The sequence below is a fragment of the Neoarius graeffei genome, chromosome 27 (assembly GCF_027579695.1).
Source record: "Neoarius graeffei isolate fNeoGra1 chromosome 27, fNeoGra1.pri, whole genome shotgun sequence".
In the NCBI taxonomy this organism is placed as follows: domain Eukaryota; kingdom Metazoa; phylum Chordata; class Actinopteri; order Siluriformes; family Ariidae; genus Neoarius; species Neoarius graeffei.
In genome coordinates this window covers 2,682,748-2,704,117 of record NC_083595.1, presented here as the reverse complement: position 1 = coordinate 2,704,117, position 21,370 = coordinate 2,682,748, and the positions used below count along the sequence as shown (strand labels likewise).

At 44.7% G+C, this 21,370-nt stretch overlaps 1 protein-coding gene across 1 annotated transcript in view; it reads right to left on the bottom strand.

Moving 5' to 3' along the window:
* The window catches only part of lrp1ba (low density lipoprotein receptor-related protein 1Ba), a 453,831-nt gene that overhangs the window by 316,022 nt on the left and 116,439 nt on the right, over positions 1-21,370 (bottom strand). Inside the window, exons 25-29 of the mRNA XM_060911172.1 lie at positions 20,889-21,108; positions 19,023-19,212; positions 2,180-2,308; positions 317-457; positions 92-217 (exon numbers count right to left, since the gene is read on the bottom strand). Coding sequence (XP_060767155.1) covers positions 92-217; positions 317-457; positions 2,180-2,308; positions 19,023-19,212; positions 20,889-21,108 — 806 coding nt within the window. The remainder of the gene's footprint in view (positions 1-91; positions 218-316; positions 458-2,179; positions 2,309-19,022; positions 19,213-20,888; positions 21,109-21,370) is intronic.

Genomic DNA, 21,370 nt, shown 5'->3' with positions numbered 1-21,370 from the left:
AAAGACAAACTAAAATAGTTTCTTGCACTTTCTTCACATGAGAATTTGATTACTTTTAATTTAAAGGGGTGTGTTCGACATGGTGACTCACCTGAGCAGGTGAGCTCGGACTCGTCGTCGTTGTTGCCGCAGTCGTCAGCTCCGTCACAGAGCCACTTTTTAGGGATGCAGCGACTGTTCTGGCATTTAAACTGATCCAGAGGGCAGCTGCGATTCGCTGAGGAGGAACATGCCTTCATTAACATGGAAAATAACCTCTTCACAATCAGAACCTGTGTGTGTGTGTGTGTGTGTGTGTGTGTGTGTGGTAACATACAGCAGAGCTGTGTTTCTTCATCACTTCCATCTGAGCAGTCATCATCACCGTCACAGCGCCACATGAGCTGAATACAGCGCTGATTTCTGCACCGAAACTCATCAGGACCGCACTGCTTCCTGTCTGATAACACTGCTGAGGCTGACAGAACACACACACACACACACACACACACACAGTACAGATTATAGTGAAAATGTTGATCCACTGCACTTTTTTTTTTTTTAAACACTCCCTACCAATTCTGAGCAGGGTTCATCAGCGGCAGCCGAGCCGAGCCGAGCCGAGCCCCCGGTCGAGTGACCTTGTCTTTTTGTTTGTTTCACTTTATCATAGAAATGTAATGAAAAGGTCAAACTTGCAAAGAACATAAGCACATTTATTTTCATCAGCCAACATACACAGAAATAAATAATGAAATAAACGCGTCCTGACTGTGACGGAGGTCTCCACTTTACTGTGGATGATGTAAATGCTGTATAATGTTCTGTACACTGTGGTGGTAAAAGAGCTAAACATCATTTTGGTGTGCACTTTCATCAAACCGTGTTGAAAAGTTGTAACACACTTTACTTTTATTCACACTCTTCAATACAGAAACCAGAAATTTAAGAATTCTCATGAGACATGAGGCCGTGACAGAAAGCTTGACCTTCACTGGCAGTGAATGCCGCACGATGTGAGCACTGATACGAAACCCAGACGCAGTTCAGTGTTCTGAGCTCTCATCTGGTTTTGATTAACCTTCCGTTCCCCGTTCCTCTGCTGGTAAAGCACACACAGCGAATCAAAGCGGCCCTCCTCCCACCTGTTGAGACTTTCAGCAGCGTCAATTTCAATTAAAGCACGCTCTGTGTGAGAAAAGGCACCGTTTACGGTACTTACCGTACGCTTGTGATCCCAAAGGTACAAACGCTGTGAACGTACCCCCAGATCCCCAAAGGTACCACAGTAGCTTTAACATCTGATTTTATACCTTACTGATGCATCTTAAAGTTACTGCGTATGTGATTTTTAAAGGTGCACAGTCTTCTCTCGGCCCTTGTTTAGTGCTTTTTTTCTTCTCTGATTCGGTCATCTTTCGTTTCCACCTGGCAGCAGCGCACTCGAGAGGACGCACCGTATACACAACACCTACGGGTTTGGAGGAACATGCTTTCTGTTCTGAAATACACATCTTCAGTTTTGCCTATCTGATCTGAAGGCAATGTATTTATAATTGATCCACTTGGCTGTGCTGGATTCCGGAATGTAAGCAGTCCCAGAACTAGCAGGAAAGAGTGAGATTTCACCGGAGTTCCGTGCTCCACCATCCCGATGTTCTAACATTCTCCAGCTTTTCCCCTGCAGACCATCAACATTAGTGTTTAAGCACCGAGATCACGTAGCTCATAGACAAGCTGTCTCCCTTCCTCTCAGATGAGTGAAAGTGTTTCAGATAACAACTTCTGAAACACCACAACTGCACCTCCTGTTTCCATAGTAACTGGTCAACAAGGCCATAGAGAGAAACTGAAGGCCTGGGTGTTGCCTCACCAGCCCCATGAACATGAATTAATTAATAACTCATAATAAAACACACACACAGACAGCAACACGTTCATATTCATAACAAACTTGTTTACACAGCTGTACAAAAATTCTAGAGATTTACTAAAACTCCAAAAGCTGTATTAGTATTCCAGGGGCTTTACAGATGTTCAAAATGCTATTTACTAAAATTCCAAAAGCTTTACGAGAATTTCAGGAGCTGAACTAGAAACCAAAAATTCCACGAACTTAATTAAAATGAACAGAAATCGTATCTAAAGCAGATTACACGCGACATGTTAATCAAATCCGTAATGTACTGTGTGTCCTTACCTGAGCAGGTGAGGTTGTCTTTCAGGAGATGTTGGTTTTCTGCACACGCACACACACGGCCACCCGGTACGGCAAGACACAGAGCAGATACCCCACAACCACCGCGCTGCAACACACACGCATTATTACCTACACACACACGCAGAGAGAGAGAGAGAGAGAGAGAGTATTAGCCTACTTCTTCAGCCCTTCATTATTTATAAAGCTACAGTTAGTATCCTGTGTTTATGACATCGTTTTCTCTCAGATGCATGTAAACACATTATTTTACGTTATCTTGCTGCTGCCTGGAAAATTACCGCCAGCAGCCGTTACTCATCCACTTTTAACTTCAAGCAAGTATTTTAATGTCCTCCTCCCATTTTACTCTGATTAGCCAGAGCGTTTCATTAATCCCGTAGCAGCTTCTGTAATATCACAACTCCATTCTCTACCTGCATATCAATATTTACATTCTTTTATCAGATTTAGTCTCACGCTTTCCTCTAAACCAGGGCTTTTCAAAGTGTGGGGCGTGCCTCCCCTAGGGGGCGCCAGAGTTCTTCAGGGGGGGTGTCTCATCTCATCTCATCTCATCTCATCTCATTATCTGTAGCCGCTTTATCCTGTTCTACAGGGTCGCAGGCGAGCTGGAGCCTATCCCAGCTGACTACGGGCGAAAGGCGGGGTTCACCCTGGACAAGTCGCCAGGTCATCACAGGGCTGACACATAGACACAGACAACCATTCACACTCACATTCACACCTACGCTCAATTTAGAGTCACCAGTTAACCTAACCTGCATGTCTTTGGACTGTGGGGGAAACCGGAGCACCCAGAGGAAACCCACGCGGACACGGGGAGAACATGCAAACTCCACACAGAAAGGCCCTCGCCGGCCACGGGGCTCGAACCCGGACCTTCTTGCTGTAAGGCGACAGCGCTAACCACTACACCACCGTGCCGCCCGGGGGGGGGGGGCGTAACATGAGGAAAAATAAACCAGAATAAGTTACTATTGCGGACATTTAGCGAACTTCAGCTAGCCTTTGCCAGAGACAAAATGGATGGATTTTTAGTACCTAAAGCTACAGGGAGTGAGGAGACAGAGTCTGGGCCAAGCAAACAAAGAAGGAAGTATGACCACGATTATTTAAAGTTTGGATTTTCATGGACTGGATCTGAAGATGCTCCACTGCCACAGTGTGTTGTCTGCCAAGAGGTGCTAGCTAATGATGCTATGAGATGTTTAAAATGTGTAAAACAAGATGTTTAAAATGTATAAAAGAAAAAAAGTGTACAACAACCATTTTTTTTAAATACGAATGGAACATTAAGTATAGCAACAACACAAATTGTAAGGGGGGGTGCTGTTGTTTCTTTGCTCTCCGAGGGGGGCTGACTCTCCCACACTCTGAAAACCCCTGATCTAAACAACTAAAAGCAGAGGAGACGGTGAGGATGTGCACAGATTACCCAGAGTGATAAAAAGTGCTGTTATTGGGGTATTTCCACATCCCATTACTCTGTTTATCATTTCCTCTCTCACCCCGGGCAGTACGAGTCGCCTGTTAGTGTGTAATGAATTGTGAAGATTGAGCTCTAACGACACCACGTATCCCAGAAAACCCACCCAAACAGAAGAATGTAGCGTATGAGGACAGGTACTGCTCTCCTAAACCAAACATCTGATTACATCAGACAGTTCAATACCAGGACAAAATACACAAAAATACCACACCGAAGACTGTCATTCCTCTGAATTATCTTCTTACAAGAGCACGTTGTGGCGGCACGGTGGTGTAGTGGTTAGCGCTGTCGCCTCACAGCAAGAAGGTCCAGGTTCGAGCCCCGTGGCCGGCGAGGGCCTTTCTGTGCGGAGTTTGCATGTTCTCCCCGTGTCCGCGTGGGTTTCCTCCGGGTGCTCCGGTTTCCCCCACAGTCCAAAGACATGCAGGTTAGGTTAACTGGTGACTCTAAATTGAGCGTAGGTGTGAATGGTTGTCTGTGTCTATTGGCCCTTTTCCACTACCCTTTTTCAGCTCACTTCAGCTCGCTTCAGCTCACTTCAGCCCGACACGGCTCGCGTTTCGACTACCAAAAACCAGCACGACTCAGCTCGTTTCAGCCCTGCTTAGCCCCTAAAACTCGCACCGTTTTGGAGTGGGGCTGAAGCGAGCCAAACCGTGCCGAGTGAGGCTGGGGGCGTGAGCAGACACTCCCCTGTGCACTGATTGGTGAGGAGGAGTGTCCTCACATGCCCACACACGCCCCGCGAGCGCGCTGGGATCTGTAAACACCGCAAACCCGGAAGGAGAATAATTACGAATGACGATAATTTCTGAAGCCTTATGCGCCTCGCCTCATCTATACACTCTTGCCAGTATCTGTTGGCGTTGTCGGTGACAACAAGCCACAGCACCAAGACCAGCAACACTAACGACTCCATGTCCTCCATGTTTATTGTTTACTATTCGGGTCGTGAGACTACCGCTTAAAAGCTCACTGAATCAGTGACATACAGAGCATCGTGGACGAGTTCGCGGAGCGCAAGGCTCGCCGTATGCCCTTCAAATAATGCGCGCAGTAGGCTATTGATGTTTTATTATGAGCCATGTACAGTATGTCGCCTAATGTTTTTTTGTTTCTGAGTTACATGTTCGTTTGAAGGACTTAATGTACAAAATAACATAGTTGCACCCCGTAGTGTTGAAATTGGTAAACACAGTGCATTCAGTGAGGTTTGCACCGCCCTCCTTTTATTTCTGACTCTTCCTGTCACCGTTGCAGCCTCTGAGCGCTCATTCGTATGCCCTTCAAATAATGTGCGCAGTATAGGCTATTGATGTTTTATTATGAGCCATGTACAGTATCCTAATGTTTTTTGTTTCTGAGTTACATGTTCATTTGAAGGACTTGATGTACTAAATAACATAGTTGCACCCGGTAGTGTTGAAATTGGTAAACACCGCAGTTGCGGACATTTTGTAGCCTAAAATGATGTTATGATAAGCTTTAATAAAGGGCCCGGTCATTTGCCCCGCCCCCGGCCCGGCTCTGACTTGTTCCGCCACTGTCACTGATGTCACTGTTTGCGCTGCTTAACGACATCACGTGACGTCCACCCACTTTCGCTAACTCCACCCAATGTGTCCACCCACTTCCAGCCAGCACGGTTCAGCGCGGTTGTAGTCAAAATGCAACTTCAATAGCCCCGCTCAGCTCGACTCAGCTCGACTCAGCACGGCACGGCTCAGCCACGTTTGTAGTGGAAAAGCGGCATAAGTGTCAGCCCTGTGATGACCTGGCGACTTGTCCAGGGTGAACCCCGCCTTTCGCCTGTAGTCAGCTGGGATAGGCTCCAGCTCGCCTGCGACCCTGTAGAAGGATAAAGCGGCTAGAGATGATGAGATGAGATGAGATGAGATGAGATGAGATGAGCACGCTGTCCTGGTGAGCGATGTGTATTCAGGACTCAAGGTGAGGATTTAGTACTGAAATTACACACATCAGTATTCAGAACTCAGACGTACAGGCTGAAGCTCTATTCAGAAGCTCTGTGAGTTATGCACATGGGGGCAGAGTTTATCTAAAGCAGAGGCGTGTCTCAGGGCTTTTTTTCCCCATTTCTCCTCCTTTTATGTTACATTATATTGCATTTAACAGCAAAAGAAAACACTTTCATTTCTCAGTCCATATTTTCTAAACCTGATTCTTTTTTTTTTGTCCCAGGGTGAAATGGAAGTGGTTTGAGCAGTGCTGCTTGAGCTTTTTGTAGCCAGGGACGCCTTAAACTTTAAAATAAGATTCTTAGAACCTCCTCAGTATGGATTTTTCAACAATGGTATACACAGTCCATCTGAGCTGACTTGCACTGCAAAAAATAAAACTCTTAGGAAGTTTATTTGTCTATTTTCAAGTCAAAACCTCTCTCCACCCTTATTATAAGACATAATTGCCCAACAAGCAAAACCTCATTTAGCTAGAAAGGCTAGTTTTTAGACAGTCCATCTTGAAAATCTTGTCTAGACAAAATGTCTTGAAAAAGTCTTATTTGGAGCACCTTTGAAAATAAAACAAGGTTTTTTTTAAACAAGTACATTTTGAACATTTATCAAATGCGGTTCATCTTGTTACAAGAAAAAAAAAAACAAAGTATGCTTGTTTTGGGAATAAATGAACTTTACTGAAATCTTTGAATCTTTCATTACAATTCATCTCCACCTTACAGATCCTCAGTTTACTGCGAGTGTTTTCTCAGTCATTCAGAGTGAGCTCCTTCTAGATGCTCTACAGACTCTAGACCAGACAAGCGCCTTCAAAAAGCCTATGAGTGAGTGGAGGGCGGTTTAGTGAGGGCTTTTTGGAATGCTGTGAGTTAAGTTCAGTGTGGTGTGGTGTTTTTTTTTTTTTTGTGCCTGATCTTGTAAACCCCTCGTACACATGAATAGTCAGTGCCCCCAAAATGCACTGTTGCTTTGGCGTTGTGTAAGCACTGCAAGTCAAAATGCGTAGACTTTATTTTTTTGGTGCCTGAGGTCCTGGGGAAGTGGAATCTTAAGAGATGTTTTAATGTTTGAATGTTGAAATGGGAAAAAAATAAATAAATAAACTTGTTGCAATGCTACATGTGTCGTCAACTTGATTCAAGATAGTCTCTGGTCTCATATCTAGAGTATTTTACTAATTACAGGTCACAAAAGGAGAATCTTTTAAGCTAGCAATGCTTAGTTGTAGAATTTAACAATCCTAATATTAGTATATTTATCTTAAATTCAGTTTTTACTGCGAAGACTTTGTCATGAATTTAAGTGAAATACCCTTAAAATGAAATAAATAAAAATGACTTGAATGGCTAAATGTAAGAAGTACGATCTTGTTATAAGAACTATTTTGATTATTTTGAGTTAATCAGATCTCGCATAATAAGTCCCCCAATCTTATTTTGGAATTATTTCATCTAAAAACAGGTTAGATTTTTCATCTTACTTTAAGAAATCTTACCAAGTCAAATTTGACTAGTTCCATTGGCAGATTTTTTTCACCTGATTCAAGCAAATATGTAGCCTGGGCCCGCCCATCCTAAGCGTGACGCAACACGGGGGCCTGTTGTGAGCTTAGTCTGGCAAGGCAAGCTATCTCCAGCTCTTCCAAGCTCCCGAAAAATCGGGAACCAATCAACTTTGAGCATCTCTAACGGCCCTGGGTAGAGGCGTGTTCAAGGCACTGACATAGTAGAACTGCGACCGGAAGCCATAGATTGTTGACAGAATCTATGCCGGAAGCGCTTCATTCACACTTCCGCATCTATTACGCATAGATGCTGTATTGAATGCATTCAACGGGAAGTTCTCATTGAAAACGGAGCAAAGAGCAGCCCTGGAGGTATTTATTGAAAGGAAGGACGTTTTCACCTTGCTCCCGACCGGCTTCGGTAAGAGTTTAATCTACCAGTTAGCCCCATCGCGTCACATACGTCAGAGGAAAGAGTGATGTGATTGGTTTAAGCTTCGTCACAGCCTTTTCTGGCTTCGACCAGTAGCAAACTGAGGCATTTCAGGGAGGCGGGTCAACCACGGGCTCTGGGAAATGGTTGGGCTGAATATCTTGGCCAGACCAATAGCTCGGAGAGCTTTGAAGTCGCGTTAGCCAGACTAACAAATATGCTTTGTTTTAATCTTTTATTTCTTATTTTTGAAAGGCCATTTGTTGCAGTGTGATGCTTGGACCCCGAAATATAATAACTAATAATATAGCTTATGATTTCTACAACTGTAACGAATTAATAAAAGCCTCGGGCCCCTGGCGACACATCACGGACCCCACTGGCCTAAAACAAAGGTTGATTTATTAGCTTTGCCATAGCAAGATATATATTACATACATTACGGCTGGGAAACCACTACAGCTTGTGCCAATTACAGCGGCCCCATTGTACCGAATCTGCATGTCTTTGAACTGTGGGTGAAACCGGAGGAAACACACACACACATATATATATATATATATATATATATATATATATATATATATATATATATATATATTCTTCAAGGTTATCTTTAATTTAAGGTTAACATTTCCATCACAGTCCCCACAGTCTCTCAGAAACCCTCTGCAATTCCACCATGAACCAGAAGAAGAAAAGTGGCGAAGACGTTGTGATTAGTGCTCCATTAAAACTTGTTCCTCAGGAGCTCCATCTCCTTCCAGCTCATTATTTCAGAGTGAGACCTCCACAAGGAATCAAACCCAAAACACAGTTTGCAATGTGTTAAGCCCCACCTCTTCTACTTTAAATAACCAATCACAGCAGGCTGTGCCCTGAGGCTTGCTCTGATTGGTTGGTAGTCAAACAAAGTGAATGAGGGAGAATACTGAAGAAGAGAATGTGGTTTGATGTGAGCTCTTCTCACCTCCGTGTGTTCATGGAGGATATTTACGGTACTGTGTGTTACTGACACAGACTTCAGGTACAACTCGTTAAAACTCCACAGCTGCCTTTGATCATTAAACCTCTGTATAATAATAATAATAATAATAATAATAATAATAATAATAATAAATTTTATTTATAAGCACCTTTCAAGGTACCCAAGGACACTGAACAGTAAAAAACAAACAATAAAAAGCAAAACAATAGAATAAGAACAATAATAAGATCATGAGAAATCAATAATAATAACAACGTTATTAAAAATCAGAGAGAAAAGGCCAAGCTAAAGAGATGTGTTTTTAGCTGGTTTTTGAAAGAGGACAGTGTTGAGCATTGGCGCAACGCTAGTGGCAGGGCATTGTGCAGCTTAGGGCCATTAACACTGAAAGCCCTGTCACCCATAGAGCAGAGCCGAGAGTAAGGGACTGCTAATAGGTGGGCATCTGTGGAGTGAAGATTTAGAGGTAGCTGATATGGAGTTAGGAGATTTGATAAATAGGGAAGGGCCAGGTTATGTAGGGATTTATAGACAAGCAGGATAATTTTGTACTGGATGCGGGATTTGACTGGGAGCCAGTGCAGGTTGTATAGAATAGGAGTGATCTGATCCCAGGGCCTGGTGTGAGTGAGTACCCGAGCAGCTGAGTTTTGGACATATTGCAGCCTATTTAGTCGCTTGGCTGGGATGCCATCGAGCAGGGCATTGCAGTAGTCCAGTCTTGAGGTGATAAAAGCATGTATAAGCGTTTCAGCTGCAGATGAAGTTAAAGAGGGACGGAGTTTGGAGAGACTTTTCAGGCAGTACCGGTTCACCCAATACACACACTACGCACGTTGCATAGGGCCCCGCAAACTCATAGAGGCCCCGTGGGGGAAAAAAAAAACCCATGACGACGTGACCGTCCATCGTGCTGCTCGCGCACGTCAGATTCCCAGTGCATATGCATCAACCTAGCAAGATGAAGCGGAGTTATCCCTCAGGGAGTGAAAAAAGGAAAAAGAAACTGCATGAAAATGAACAGCGGGAACAGCAGTCAGGTAACTCTCCTCTCCGGGTGGGAGGGACGGGGCTAGTCGGTGTTTGACCTACATAACAGGGCGGTGAGCCCTGGCTGAACCCCGGACGGTCTCCGTGTGCGTCTTGCTGGCTTCTACAATTTAAGTGTTATATCAATCGTTCTGAGTGTAGTTACACCTGCACTTATACAGAATGGAAAGTAATGGATAAATATTTACTAAGACTGAATTTTGTTTGCTTGGATAGCCCACAGGCACATATAGATGCAGACATAATAGTGAATCAATAAAACTCGTGAAATATTATGACAATGGTGCTAAATAATAATCTAAATCACCTACATTTTAAGTACAGTATCTGAAGGTAAAACAAGTGCAGCCAATTTGATGGAGCTGAATTAATAGTAGCCTTATCTATATTTTATATGCTTAAGTTTCTAACAAGCAGCACAGAGTCCAGCCAGTGGAGGGACAGAACCAGATAGGACAGGCACAGAGGAGCCACCTTCACCCAGCACAGATGAGTCATACAGTATGCAGCTGCCTCAGCCAGTACAAGCAGCAGCACAGGTCCAGTACAGACACCGTTGTCCAGTACAGACACAGGGGAAGAACAGGCAGCCTCGGCCACGATTCACACAACCACGTGTGCACAGCAAGCATCAGAAGCCAGCTCAGACCCTAAAGCAACAGTCTCTGCTCCACCGAATGATCCAGCAGACTGGCCCCCAGTCTTAACGGACTGTATGCGGACTGAGTTAGTGCGCAGAGGTCCAGTCAAGCCAGGGTAGATTTTTCTTCCCACAAAGACAAGTCCAGAAGAGGATTCCATCCAGGATTAAGTCAAGTCAAGTTTATTTGTATCGCACTTTTAACAATAAACATTGTCGCAAAGCGGCTTTACAGAATTTAAACGACTTAAAACATGAGCTAATTTTGTCCCTAATCTATCCCCAATGATGAAGCCTGTGGCGACGGTGGCAAGGAAAAACTCCCTCAGATGACATGAGGAAGAAACCTCGAGAGGAACCAGACTCAAAAGGGAACCCATCCTCATTTGGGCAACAACAGACAGCCTGACTATAACATTAACAGTTTTAACATGAAGTCAGTTTCGTTGATGTTATAAACTCTTCATTGATGGAAACTTGAGTGCAAAACTGTTCATGACAACTGCAGTCCTAAAGTTAGCAAGTCAACTGTCGTCCTCAGCCATAAAAGCATTACTGTAAGAGTCCAGAGCGTCTTCCAGGTATAACCCTCAACTATCCTCATGGGGCCGTCCTTCACAGGAGCAATGCGATAAAACTCCGACCAGACACAGGGCACCAGGATGGACCAAGCAGGCCCGAGGGGCAGAAGAGGCCAGCATCTCAATCCCAGGACCAACATGTAACTCAGATTATTACAGAGACGGCTGTCAAACGGTGAAAAGATTACCAGGAGCTGGCTTTCATACTCCGTGAAAAACAACGCTGTGTATTGTTTTTGCTGTAAGCTCTTTTCCACAAAAAAACACAAAATAATAGGAGAAGGTGTTAATGACTGGTCAAATACCAACTCCATTCTGAAGCAGCATGAGGGTAGTCCTGAACACACAAGCGATATATCATATGACGACATTATTGATGATTTTGCATCCAGAAAGTGCAGAAAGGGACATTTTTAATGGTGAGTAATTTGTTACACATTTAGTTTGATTTGATTTGGTCTGTATTTATTTGGAGTTAGACCAACAGGTGGTGACACTAGTGCAATATGTTTAAAGGGGGGATGAGTGGAAGCACTGGGTGTCAGGTGCGACTGTTGAACATTTTGGGGTTCAGTTAAGAGGGCCCCTTAGCAGAATTTTGCCTAGGGCCCCATGGAGGTCTGAACCAGCTCTGTTTTCAGGTGAAAGAAAGCTGTTTTCGTAATATTTTGAATGTGTGAGTCAAAAGAGAGAGTAGAGTCCAGAATAACACCCAGATTTCTTACTTCAACAGTAGTGAAGGTGAAATAACCAGGAATAGATAACTGAGTGCTCCAGTTTTTTTTTTCAAGATAGAAGGGGTGGAAATGAGGATGGCTTCTGTTTTGTCTTGATTTAATTTAAGAAAGTTCTGCACCATCCAATTGTTAACTGCATTTAGACTGTTGACAAGACTGGACGGAGGGAGGGAGTGGGTGACAGGGTTTGGTTTGAATGTAAATTTGGGTGTCATCTGCATAACAGTGAAAGTTGAGCCCATAATGCTGTATTATGTGGCCAAGAGGGAGGATGTATATTACAAATAGTAAGGGTCCCAGGACAGAGCCCTGAGGGACACCATGAAAGAGGGGTGATTTAGGGGTGGGTTAGGGTAATAAATATGATTTAATTTATCATCATAAATCACTGATGATAAAATGAACTTTATTCATGAGAGAGAACGGGAGAGAGCAGAGGGAAGGTTATGAGGTCAGTGCTGTCAGGTTCTCACTGTGAGGTTCTTCTCAGCACTGACACACAGTTACTGTTCTCCACATCGCTCCGTCTGAAGGTCAGGAGCACTGAGAGGAGCAGCTGCACCCAACACTGTGCCTGAGCTGTCACACAGAGTGACCACTCTCTCTCTCTCTCTCTCTCTTTCACTCACACACACACACACACACACACACACACACTTTACAAATCATAAATACACACAAATACAAAACTTTCTAACACACACATGATCACACAATTGCATGTCTATCACACACACACACACACACACACACACACACACACACACACACACACACACACTGACTCACTCCAACACACACTAACACACTCCAACACACACTAACACACACTGACTCACTCCAACACACACTGACTCACTCCAACACACACTAACACACACTGACTCACTCCAACACACACTAACACACTGACTCACTCCAACACACACTAACACACACTGACAGACACTAACACACACTGACTCACTCCAACACACACTAACACACACTGACTCACTCCAACACACACTAACACACACTGACTCACTCCAACACACACTAACACACACTGACTCACTCCAACACACACTGACTCACTCCAACACACACTAACACACACTGACTCACTCCAACACACACTAACACACTCCAACACACACTAACACACACTGACTCACTCCAACACACACTGACTCACTCCAACACACACTGACTCACTCCAACACACACTGACTCACTCCAACACACACTAACACACTGACTCACTCCAACACACACTAACACACACTGACTCACTCCAACACACACTAACACACTGACTCACTCCAACACACACTAACACACTGACTCACTCCAACACACACTGACTCACTCCAACACACACTAACACACTCCAACACACACTAACACACTGACTCACTCCAACACACACTAACACACACTGACTCACTCCAACACACACTAACACACTAACTCACTCCAACACACACTGACTCACTCCAACACACACTGACTCACTCCAAAACACACTAACACACTCCAACACACACTAACACACTGACTCACTCCAACACACACTAACACACACTGACTCACTCCAACACACACTGACTCACTCCAACACACACTGACTCACTCCAACACACACTGACTCATTCCAACACACACTAACACACACTGACTCACTCAAACGCACACTAACACACACTGACTCACTCCAACACACACTAACACACACTGACTCACTCCAACACACACTGACTCACTCCAACACACACTGACTCACTCCAACACACACTAACACACACTGACTCACTCCAACACACAATAACACACTCCAACACACACTAACACACACTGACTCACTCCAACACACACTAACACACTGACTCACTCCAACACACACTAACACACACTGACTCACTCCAACACACACTAACACACACTGACTCACTCAAACGCAAACTAACACACACTGACTCACTCCAACACACACTAACACACTCACTCCAACACACACTAACACACTCACTCCAACACACACTAACACACACTGACTCACTCCAACACACACTAACACACTCCAACACACACTAACACACACTGACTCACTCCAACACACACTGACTCACTCCAACACACACTGACTCACTCCAACACACACTGACACACACTGACTCACTCCAACACACACTAACACACTCCAACACACACTAACACACACTGACTCACTCCAACACACACTGACTCACTCCAACACACACTGACTCACTCCAACACACACTGACACACACTGACTCACTCCAACACACACTAACACACTCCAACACACACTAACACACACTGACTCACTCCAACACACACTGACTCACTCCAACACACACTGACTCACTCCAACACACACTGACTCACTCCAACACACACTGACTCACTCCAACACACACTGACTCACTCCAACACACACTGACTCACTCCAACACACACTGACTCACTCCAACACACACTAACACACACTGACTCACTCCAACACACACTAACACACACTGACTCACTCCAACACACACTGACTCACTCCAACACACACTGACTCACTCCAACACACACTGACTCACTCCAACACACACTAACACACACTGACTCACTCAAACACACACTAACACACACTGACTCACTTCAACACACACTAACACACTCACTCCAACACACACTAACACACACTGACTCACTCCAACACACACTGACTCACTCCAACACACACTGACTCACTCCAACACACACTGACTCACTCCAAAACACACTAACACACTCCAACACACACTAACACACTGACTCACTCCAACACACACTAACACACACTGACTCACTCCAACACACACTGACTCACTCCAACACACACTGACTCATTCCAACACACACTAACACACACTGACTCACTCAAACGCACACTAACACACACTGACTCACTCCAACACACACTAACACACACTGACTCACTCCAACACACACTGACTCACTCCAACACACACTGACTCACTCCAACACACACTGACTCACTCCAACACACACTGACTCACTCCAACACACACTAACACACACTGACTCACTCCAACACACAATAACACACTCCAACACACACTAACACACACTGACTCACTCCAACACACACTAACACACTGACTCACTCCAACACACACTAACACACACTGACTCACTCCAACACACACTAACACACACTGACTCACTCAAACGCAAACTAACACACACTGACTCACTCCAACACACACTAACACACTCACTCCAACACACACTAACACACACTGACTCACTCCAACACACACTAACACACTCCAACACACACTAACACACACTGACTCACTCCAACACACACTGACTCACTCCAACACACACTGACTCACTCCAACACACACTGACACACACTGACTCACTCCAACACACACTAACACACTCCAACACACACTAACACACACTGACTCACTCCAACACACACTGACTCACTCCAACACACACTGACTCACTCCAACACACACTGACTCACTCCAACACACACTGACTCACTCCAACACACACTGACTCACTCCAACACACACTAACACACACTGACTCACTCCAACACACACTAACACACACTGACTCACTCCAACACACACTAACACACACTGACTCACTCCAACACACACTAACACACACTGACTCACTCCAACACACACTGACTCACTCCAACACACACTGACTCACTCCAACACACACTGACTCACTCCAACACACACTAACACACACTGACTCACTCAAACACACACTAACACACACTGACTCACTTCAACACACACTAACACACTCCAACACACACTAACACACACTGACTCACTCCAACACACACTAACACACTCCAACACACACTAACACACACTGACTCACTCCAACACACACTGACTCACTCCAACACACACTAACACACACTGACTCACTCCAACACACACTGACTCACTCCAACACACACTGGCTCACTCCAACACACACTGACTCACTCCAACACACACTGACTCACTCCAACACACACTAACACACACTGACTCACTCCAACACACAATAACACACTCCAACACACACTAACACACACTGACTCACTCCAACACACACTAACACACTGACTCACTCCAACACACACTAACACACACTGACTCACTCCAACACACACTAACACACACTGACTCACTCCAACACACACTGACTCACTCCAACACACACTGACTCACTCCAACACACACTAACACACACTGACTCACTCAAACGCACACTAACACACACTGACTCACTCCAACACACACTAACACACTCACTCCAACACACACTGACTCACTCCAACACACACTAACACACACTGACTCACTCAAACGCACACTAACACACACTGACTCACTCCAACACACACTAACACACTCCAACACACACTAACACACACTGACTCACTCCAACACACACTGACTCAATCCAACACACACTAACACACACTGACTCACTCCAACACACACTGACTCACTCCAACACACACTGACTCACTCCAACACACACTGACTCACTCCAACACACACTGACTCACTCCAACACACACTAACACACACTGACTCACTCCAACACACAATAACACACTCCAACACACACTAACACACACTGACTCACTCCAACACACACTAACACACTGACTCACTCCAACACACACTAACACACACTGACTCACTCCAACACACACTAACACACACTGACTCACTCCAACACACACTAACACACTCCAACACACACTAACACACTCCAACACACACTGACTCACTCCAACACACACTGACTCACTCCAACACACTAACACACTCCAACACACACTAACACACACTGACTCACTCCAACACACACTAACACACACTGACTCACTCCAACACACAATAACACACTCCAACACACACTAACACACACTGACTCACTCCAACACACACTAACACACACTGACTCACTCCAACACACACTAACACACTGACTCACTCCAACACACACTAACACACACTGACTCACTCCAACACACACTAACACACACTGACTCACTCCAACACACACTAACACACTCCAACACACACTAACACACTCCAACACACACTGACTCACTCCAACACACACTGACTCACTCCAACACACACTAACACACTCCAACACACACTGACTCACTCCAACACACACTGACTCACTCCAACACACACTGACTCACTCCAACACACACTGACTCACTCCAACACACACTGACTCACTCCGACACACACTAACACACACTGACTCACTCCAACACACACTAACACACACTGACTCACTCCAACACACACTGACTCAATCCAACACACACTAACACACACTGACTCACTCCAACACACACTAACACACTCCAACACACACTAACACACACTGACTCACTCCAACACACACTAACACACACTGACTCACTCCAACACACACTGACTCAATCCAACACACACTAACACACACTGACTCACTCCAACACACACTAACACACTCCAACACACACTAACACACACTGACTCACTCCAACACACACTAACACACTCCAACACACACTAACACACACTGACTCACTCCAACACACACTGACTCAATCCAACACACACTAACACACACTGACTCACTCCAACACACACTAACACACTCCAACACACACTAACACACACTGACTCACTCCAACACACACTAACACACTCCAACACACACTAACACACACTGACTCACTCCAACACACACTAACACACACTGACTCACTCCAACACACACTGACTCAATCCAACACACACTAACACACACTGACTCACTCCAACACACACTAACACACTCCAACACACACTAACACACACTGACTCACTCCAACACACACTGACTCACTCCAACACACACTGACTCACTCCAACACACACTGACTCACTCCAACACACACTGACTCACTCCAACACACACTGACTCACTCCGACACACACTAACACACACTGACTCACTCCAACACACACTGACTCACTCCGACACACACTAACACACACTGACTCACTCCAACACACACTAACACACACTGACTCACTCCAACACACACTAACACACTCCGACACACACTAACACACACTGACTCACTCCAACACACATTCACACACACTGACTCACTCCAACACACACTAACACACACTGACTCACTCCAACACACACTGACTCACTCCAACACACACTGACTCACTCCAACACACACTGACTCACTCCAACACACACTGACTCACTCCAACACACACTAACACACTCCAACACACACTGACTCACTCCAACACACACTAACACACTCCAACACACACTGACTCACTCCAACACACACTGACTCACTCCAACACACACTGACTCACTCCAACACACACTGACTCACTCCAACACACACTGACTCACTCCAACACACACTAACACACACTGACTCACTCCAACACACACTAACACACACTGACTCACTCCAACACACACTGACTCACTCCGACACACACTAACACACACTGACTCACTCCAACACACACTAACACTCACTGACTCACTCCAACACACACTAACACACACTGACTCACTCCAACACACACTAACACACTCCGACACACACTAACACACTCTGACACACACTAACACACACAAACTCACTCCAACACACATTCACACACACTGACTCACTCCAACACACATTCACACACACTGACTCACTCTAAAAGTTGAGTGTGTGTTTAATTTATTCACAAATTACCTCAGCATAAATGATCAAATAAATGCTTTTGCTGCATTTTCCCCTAAATGAAAGCCTCAAGCTGAAGAGTTATTAGTGTGAGAATAAATAAAGAGCGCAGAGGAAGAGAAAGTGCTCGGCAGAGGAAATGTTAAGGTTAATGATCATCACAGACTCAGACTCAGGAAGCACACACTCCAGAACTTCTGCTTCCATGGAGGTGCACGAGGCTTCAGACCTGAACTGTAACAAAAATGGATAAGACGGTCCAATTAGGGCACCACACACACACACACACACACACACACACACACACACACACACACACACACACACACAGGATGACTTCCTTGTTAATTTGAGTTCATGCTGAGAAACTGATGTAAAATCACTTCCTGGTTGTGCGCTCAGGTTTCTGCACCATCAGTTTTATTACTGTAAGGTTCATTTCTCCAAAGAGACTTCATTAACACTGACTAATAAAAGTGTAGTACAGTGTGTGCTCAGTGTGTTCTTACGAACTGAACACAGAGAGAGAGAGATATCGAGGAAGTATAACTTACTGAAGAATTCTGCACTTTCTGTAAGTAAATGAATTAAATTATAATTAATTTCATGAAGCATTTCATACCTTTCTGTTTCTGTGGATCGTAAACCTGCAGTCCAAACAGCGGTGGCGTTTCCTGCCTCAACCGTGAGACGTCACCAGAGGGAACGTGCATCCGGAAAATCGAGGCGTTCACATAATCCATCCAGAAAATATAACCGTCATAGTGTGAGATTCCGAACGGATTTTCCAGCTCTTTTCCCAAATACAGCACCTTCCAGAGCAGGAGAGATTACAGTCCATCAGTAAGGGAGTCACAACACAAAATGATAACGGTAATAAACAAACCAGACGTAGCATCTCATCTGGCCTGCCGTCAAAACAACCACGACGACCAAAACATCAACCAGGACTGAAATGTGAGGATGTGAGAGAGAGAGGACCGACCTCCACCACTAACTGTTTACAGCAGGAACATCAGCAAACCACTCCATTTTGTTCCCTGAGGGAAGATCGACCCAAAGCGTCCATCAGAACTGAACTCGGGTGAGAAATGAGAGAGGAGATACAATTCCAGTGAGAAGTCCCAAAACTCGTTAAGTCGACCTAATTAGCAGTTCGTTAGCAAAAATTTGACAATACAATGAACAAGTTTTGTGCGGAAGGTCGAGTTCTTTCAAACAAAACAATCAGAACTGAAACCCATTGAGAACTGAGGGAGGAGATACGATTTAACCGAAAATAAACAAAATGGTAAACAAATTGTTTACTAAAAGAAAATCGACAAACAAATGACCAAGTTTTGTTCCTCAAGGGAAGATCGACCCAAAACATCGATCAGAACTGAACTCGGGTGAGAAATGAGAGAGGAGATACAATTCCAGTGAAAGGCCTGGAAAATTCAGTAATTTGGCCGAATTAGGAACTCAATAGCAACAAATTTGCCAAAACACCAACCGAGTTTTGTGCGGAGTGATGAGTTTTCTCATCGCAACAACGGGAACGGAAACCCGTGGAGAACTGACGGAGGAGATACGAGTTAACTGAATTGTGGACGACGGACGCCACGCCGCGCCAACAGATCATCGGCCTCATGGACAGAGGAACTAATAACGACGACGTAACACACTCCAGAGCGTCCAGCTATATCAAAATAATCCCCAGAGAGGTGGTGTGTTACAGCACGATGCAAAGCAGAGTCACCTTGAGCCCTGAAGTGGATTATTTTCCTATAACAGCACAGTCTGGAGGGTGTTATTCCACCGATACCACAGCGACTTGCCAGCAATTATAATATTTAATTTATTAACGAATGGAACTTCACACATTTTAACTGTGTAGAGTTAGTTGTGGAACATCTGAGAGTCATAAACAGTCATTCTTCACCTCTCTCTCTCTCTCTCTCTCTCTCCCCAAAAAATGCAGCTTGTCCTTTCCGAGCAACCAGAAAGTGTACCCTCCTTACAGAAAACTCCACCATATCACCGACTCTTCCAGGTTCTACTTTGTTAAACTTTTTGAAATCTGTTTATTATTAGTCGTAGATGATGTGGAGCATATTATGTGTACACGTCCCTGTGAACGAGATGTTACGTATTAAAACGAGTGCATTCATACAAACCTGTCGTCCGTGTTCGAGATGGAACTACAGTCTGAGTCATACAAACATCACACACACCTTCTGACCAATCAGATTCATCAGGAAAAAAAAGGAAAGGAAAAGAAAGCTCCGCGAATGTGAGGATGTGAGGTGTGGAAAGAAACCTGTCCAAACTGTTCAGTCCTTTTGAAGTTTCAGTCATTTGCTTTGCTGATCTCATCTTACGCACGCATTGCCTCATCTTCACCTCACTGACTTTACCATCGTCCACTTTTAGTGAAATATTTAAATACCAGGCCACTTGACCTGCAAAGAACAGAAGAGTCAGGATTATAAATAAATAAACTCACGGCTCTGAGTGTGCCGTTAAAGTGGATTTTCTCGATGCGGTGGTGAAATGCGTCACACCAGTACACCGTCTCCGTGGAGCGATCCAGAGTCAAACCGTTCGGCCAAAGGACATCAGAAGAGACGAAAACCTGCCGATGAGATCCGTCCATCCACGCTTTCTCTATCCTCCCTCTGCTGTCATTCATCTCGTCCTCTTCCCAGTCTGTCCAGTACATCCAGCTACACACAAAAGCAAGACAGTTTTATCCCTAATTAATTATAAACACACTTATTATCGCTTAACACATTAACGCATAATCAGTTAGACAGCGGATCCACTTCATACCACAGCCAGGGAAGATCCTCATTTCTGACTGGCTAGGAATCTAGAAGATGTAAATGATTTCCTTTCATCATTCCTCTAACATCATCATGTAAATACAGTTCAACATTAATGCTCCAGATGTTGTATAACCATGACGATGAGAATGTGACGGGTTAT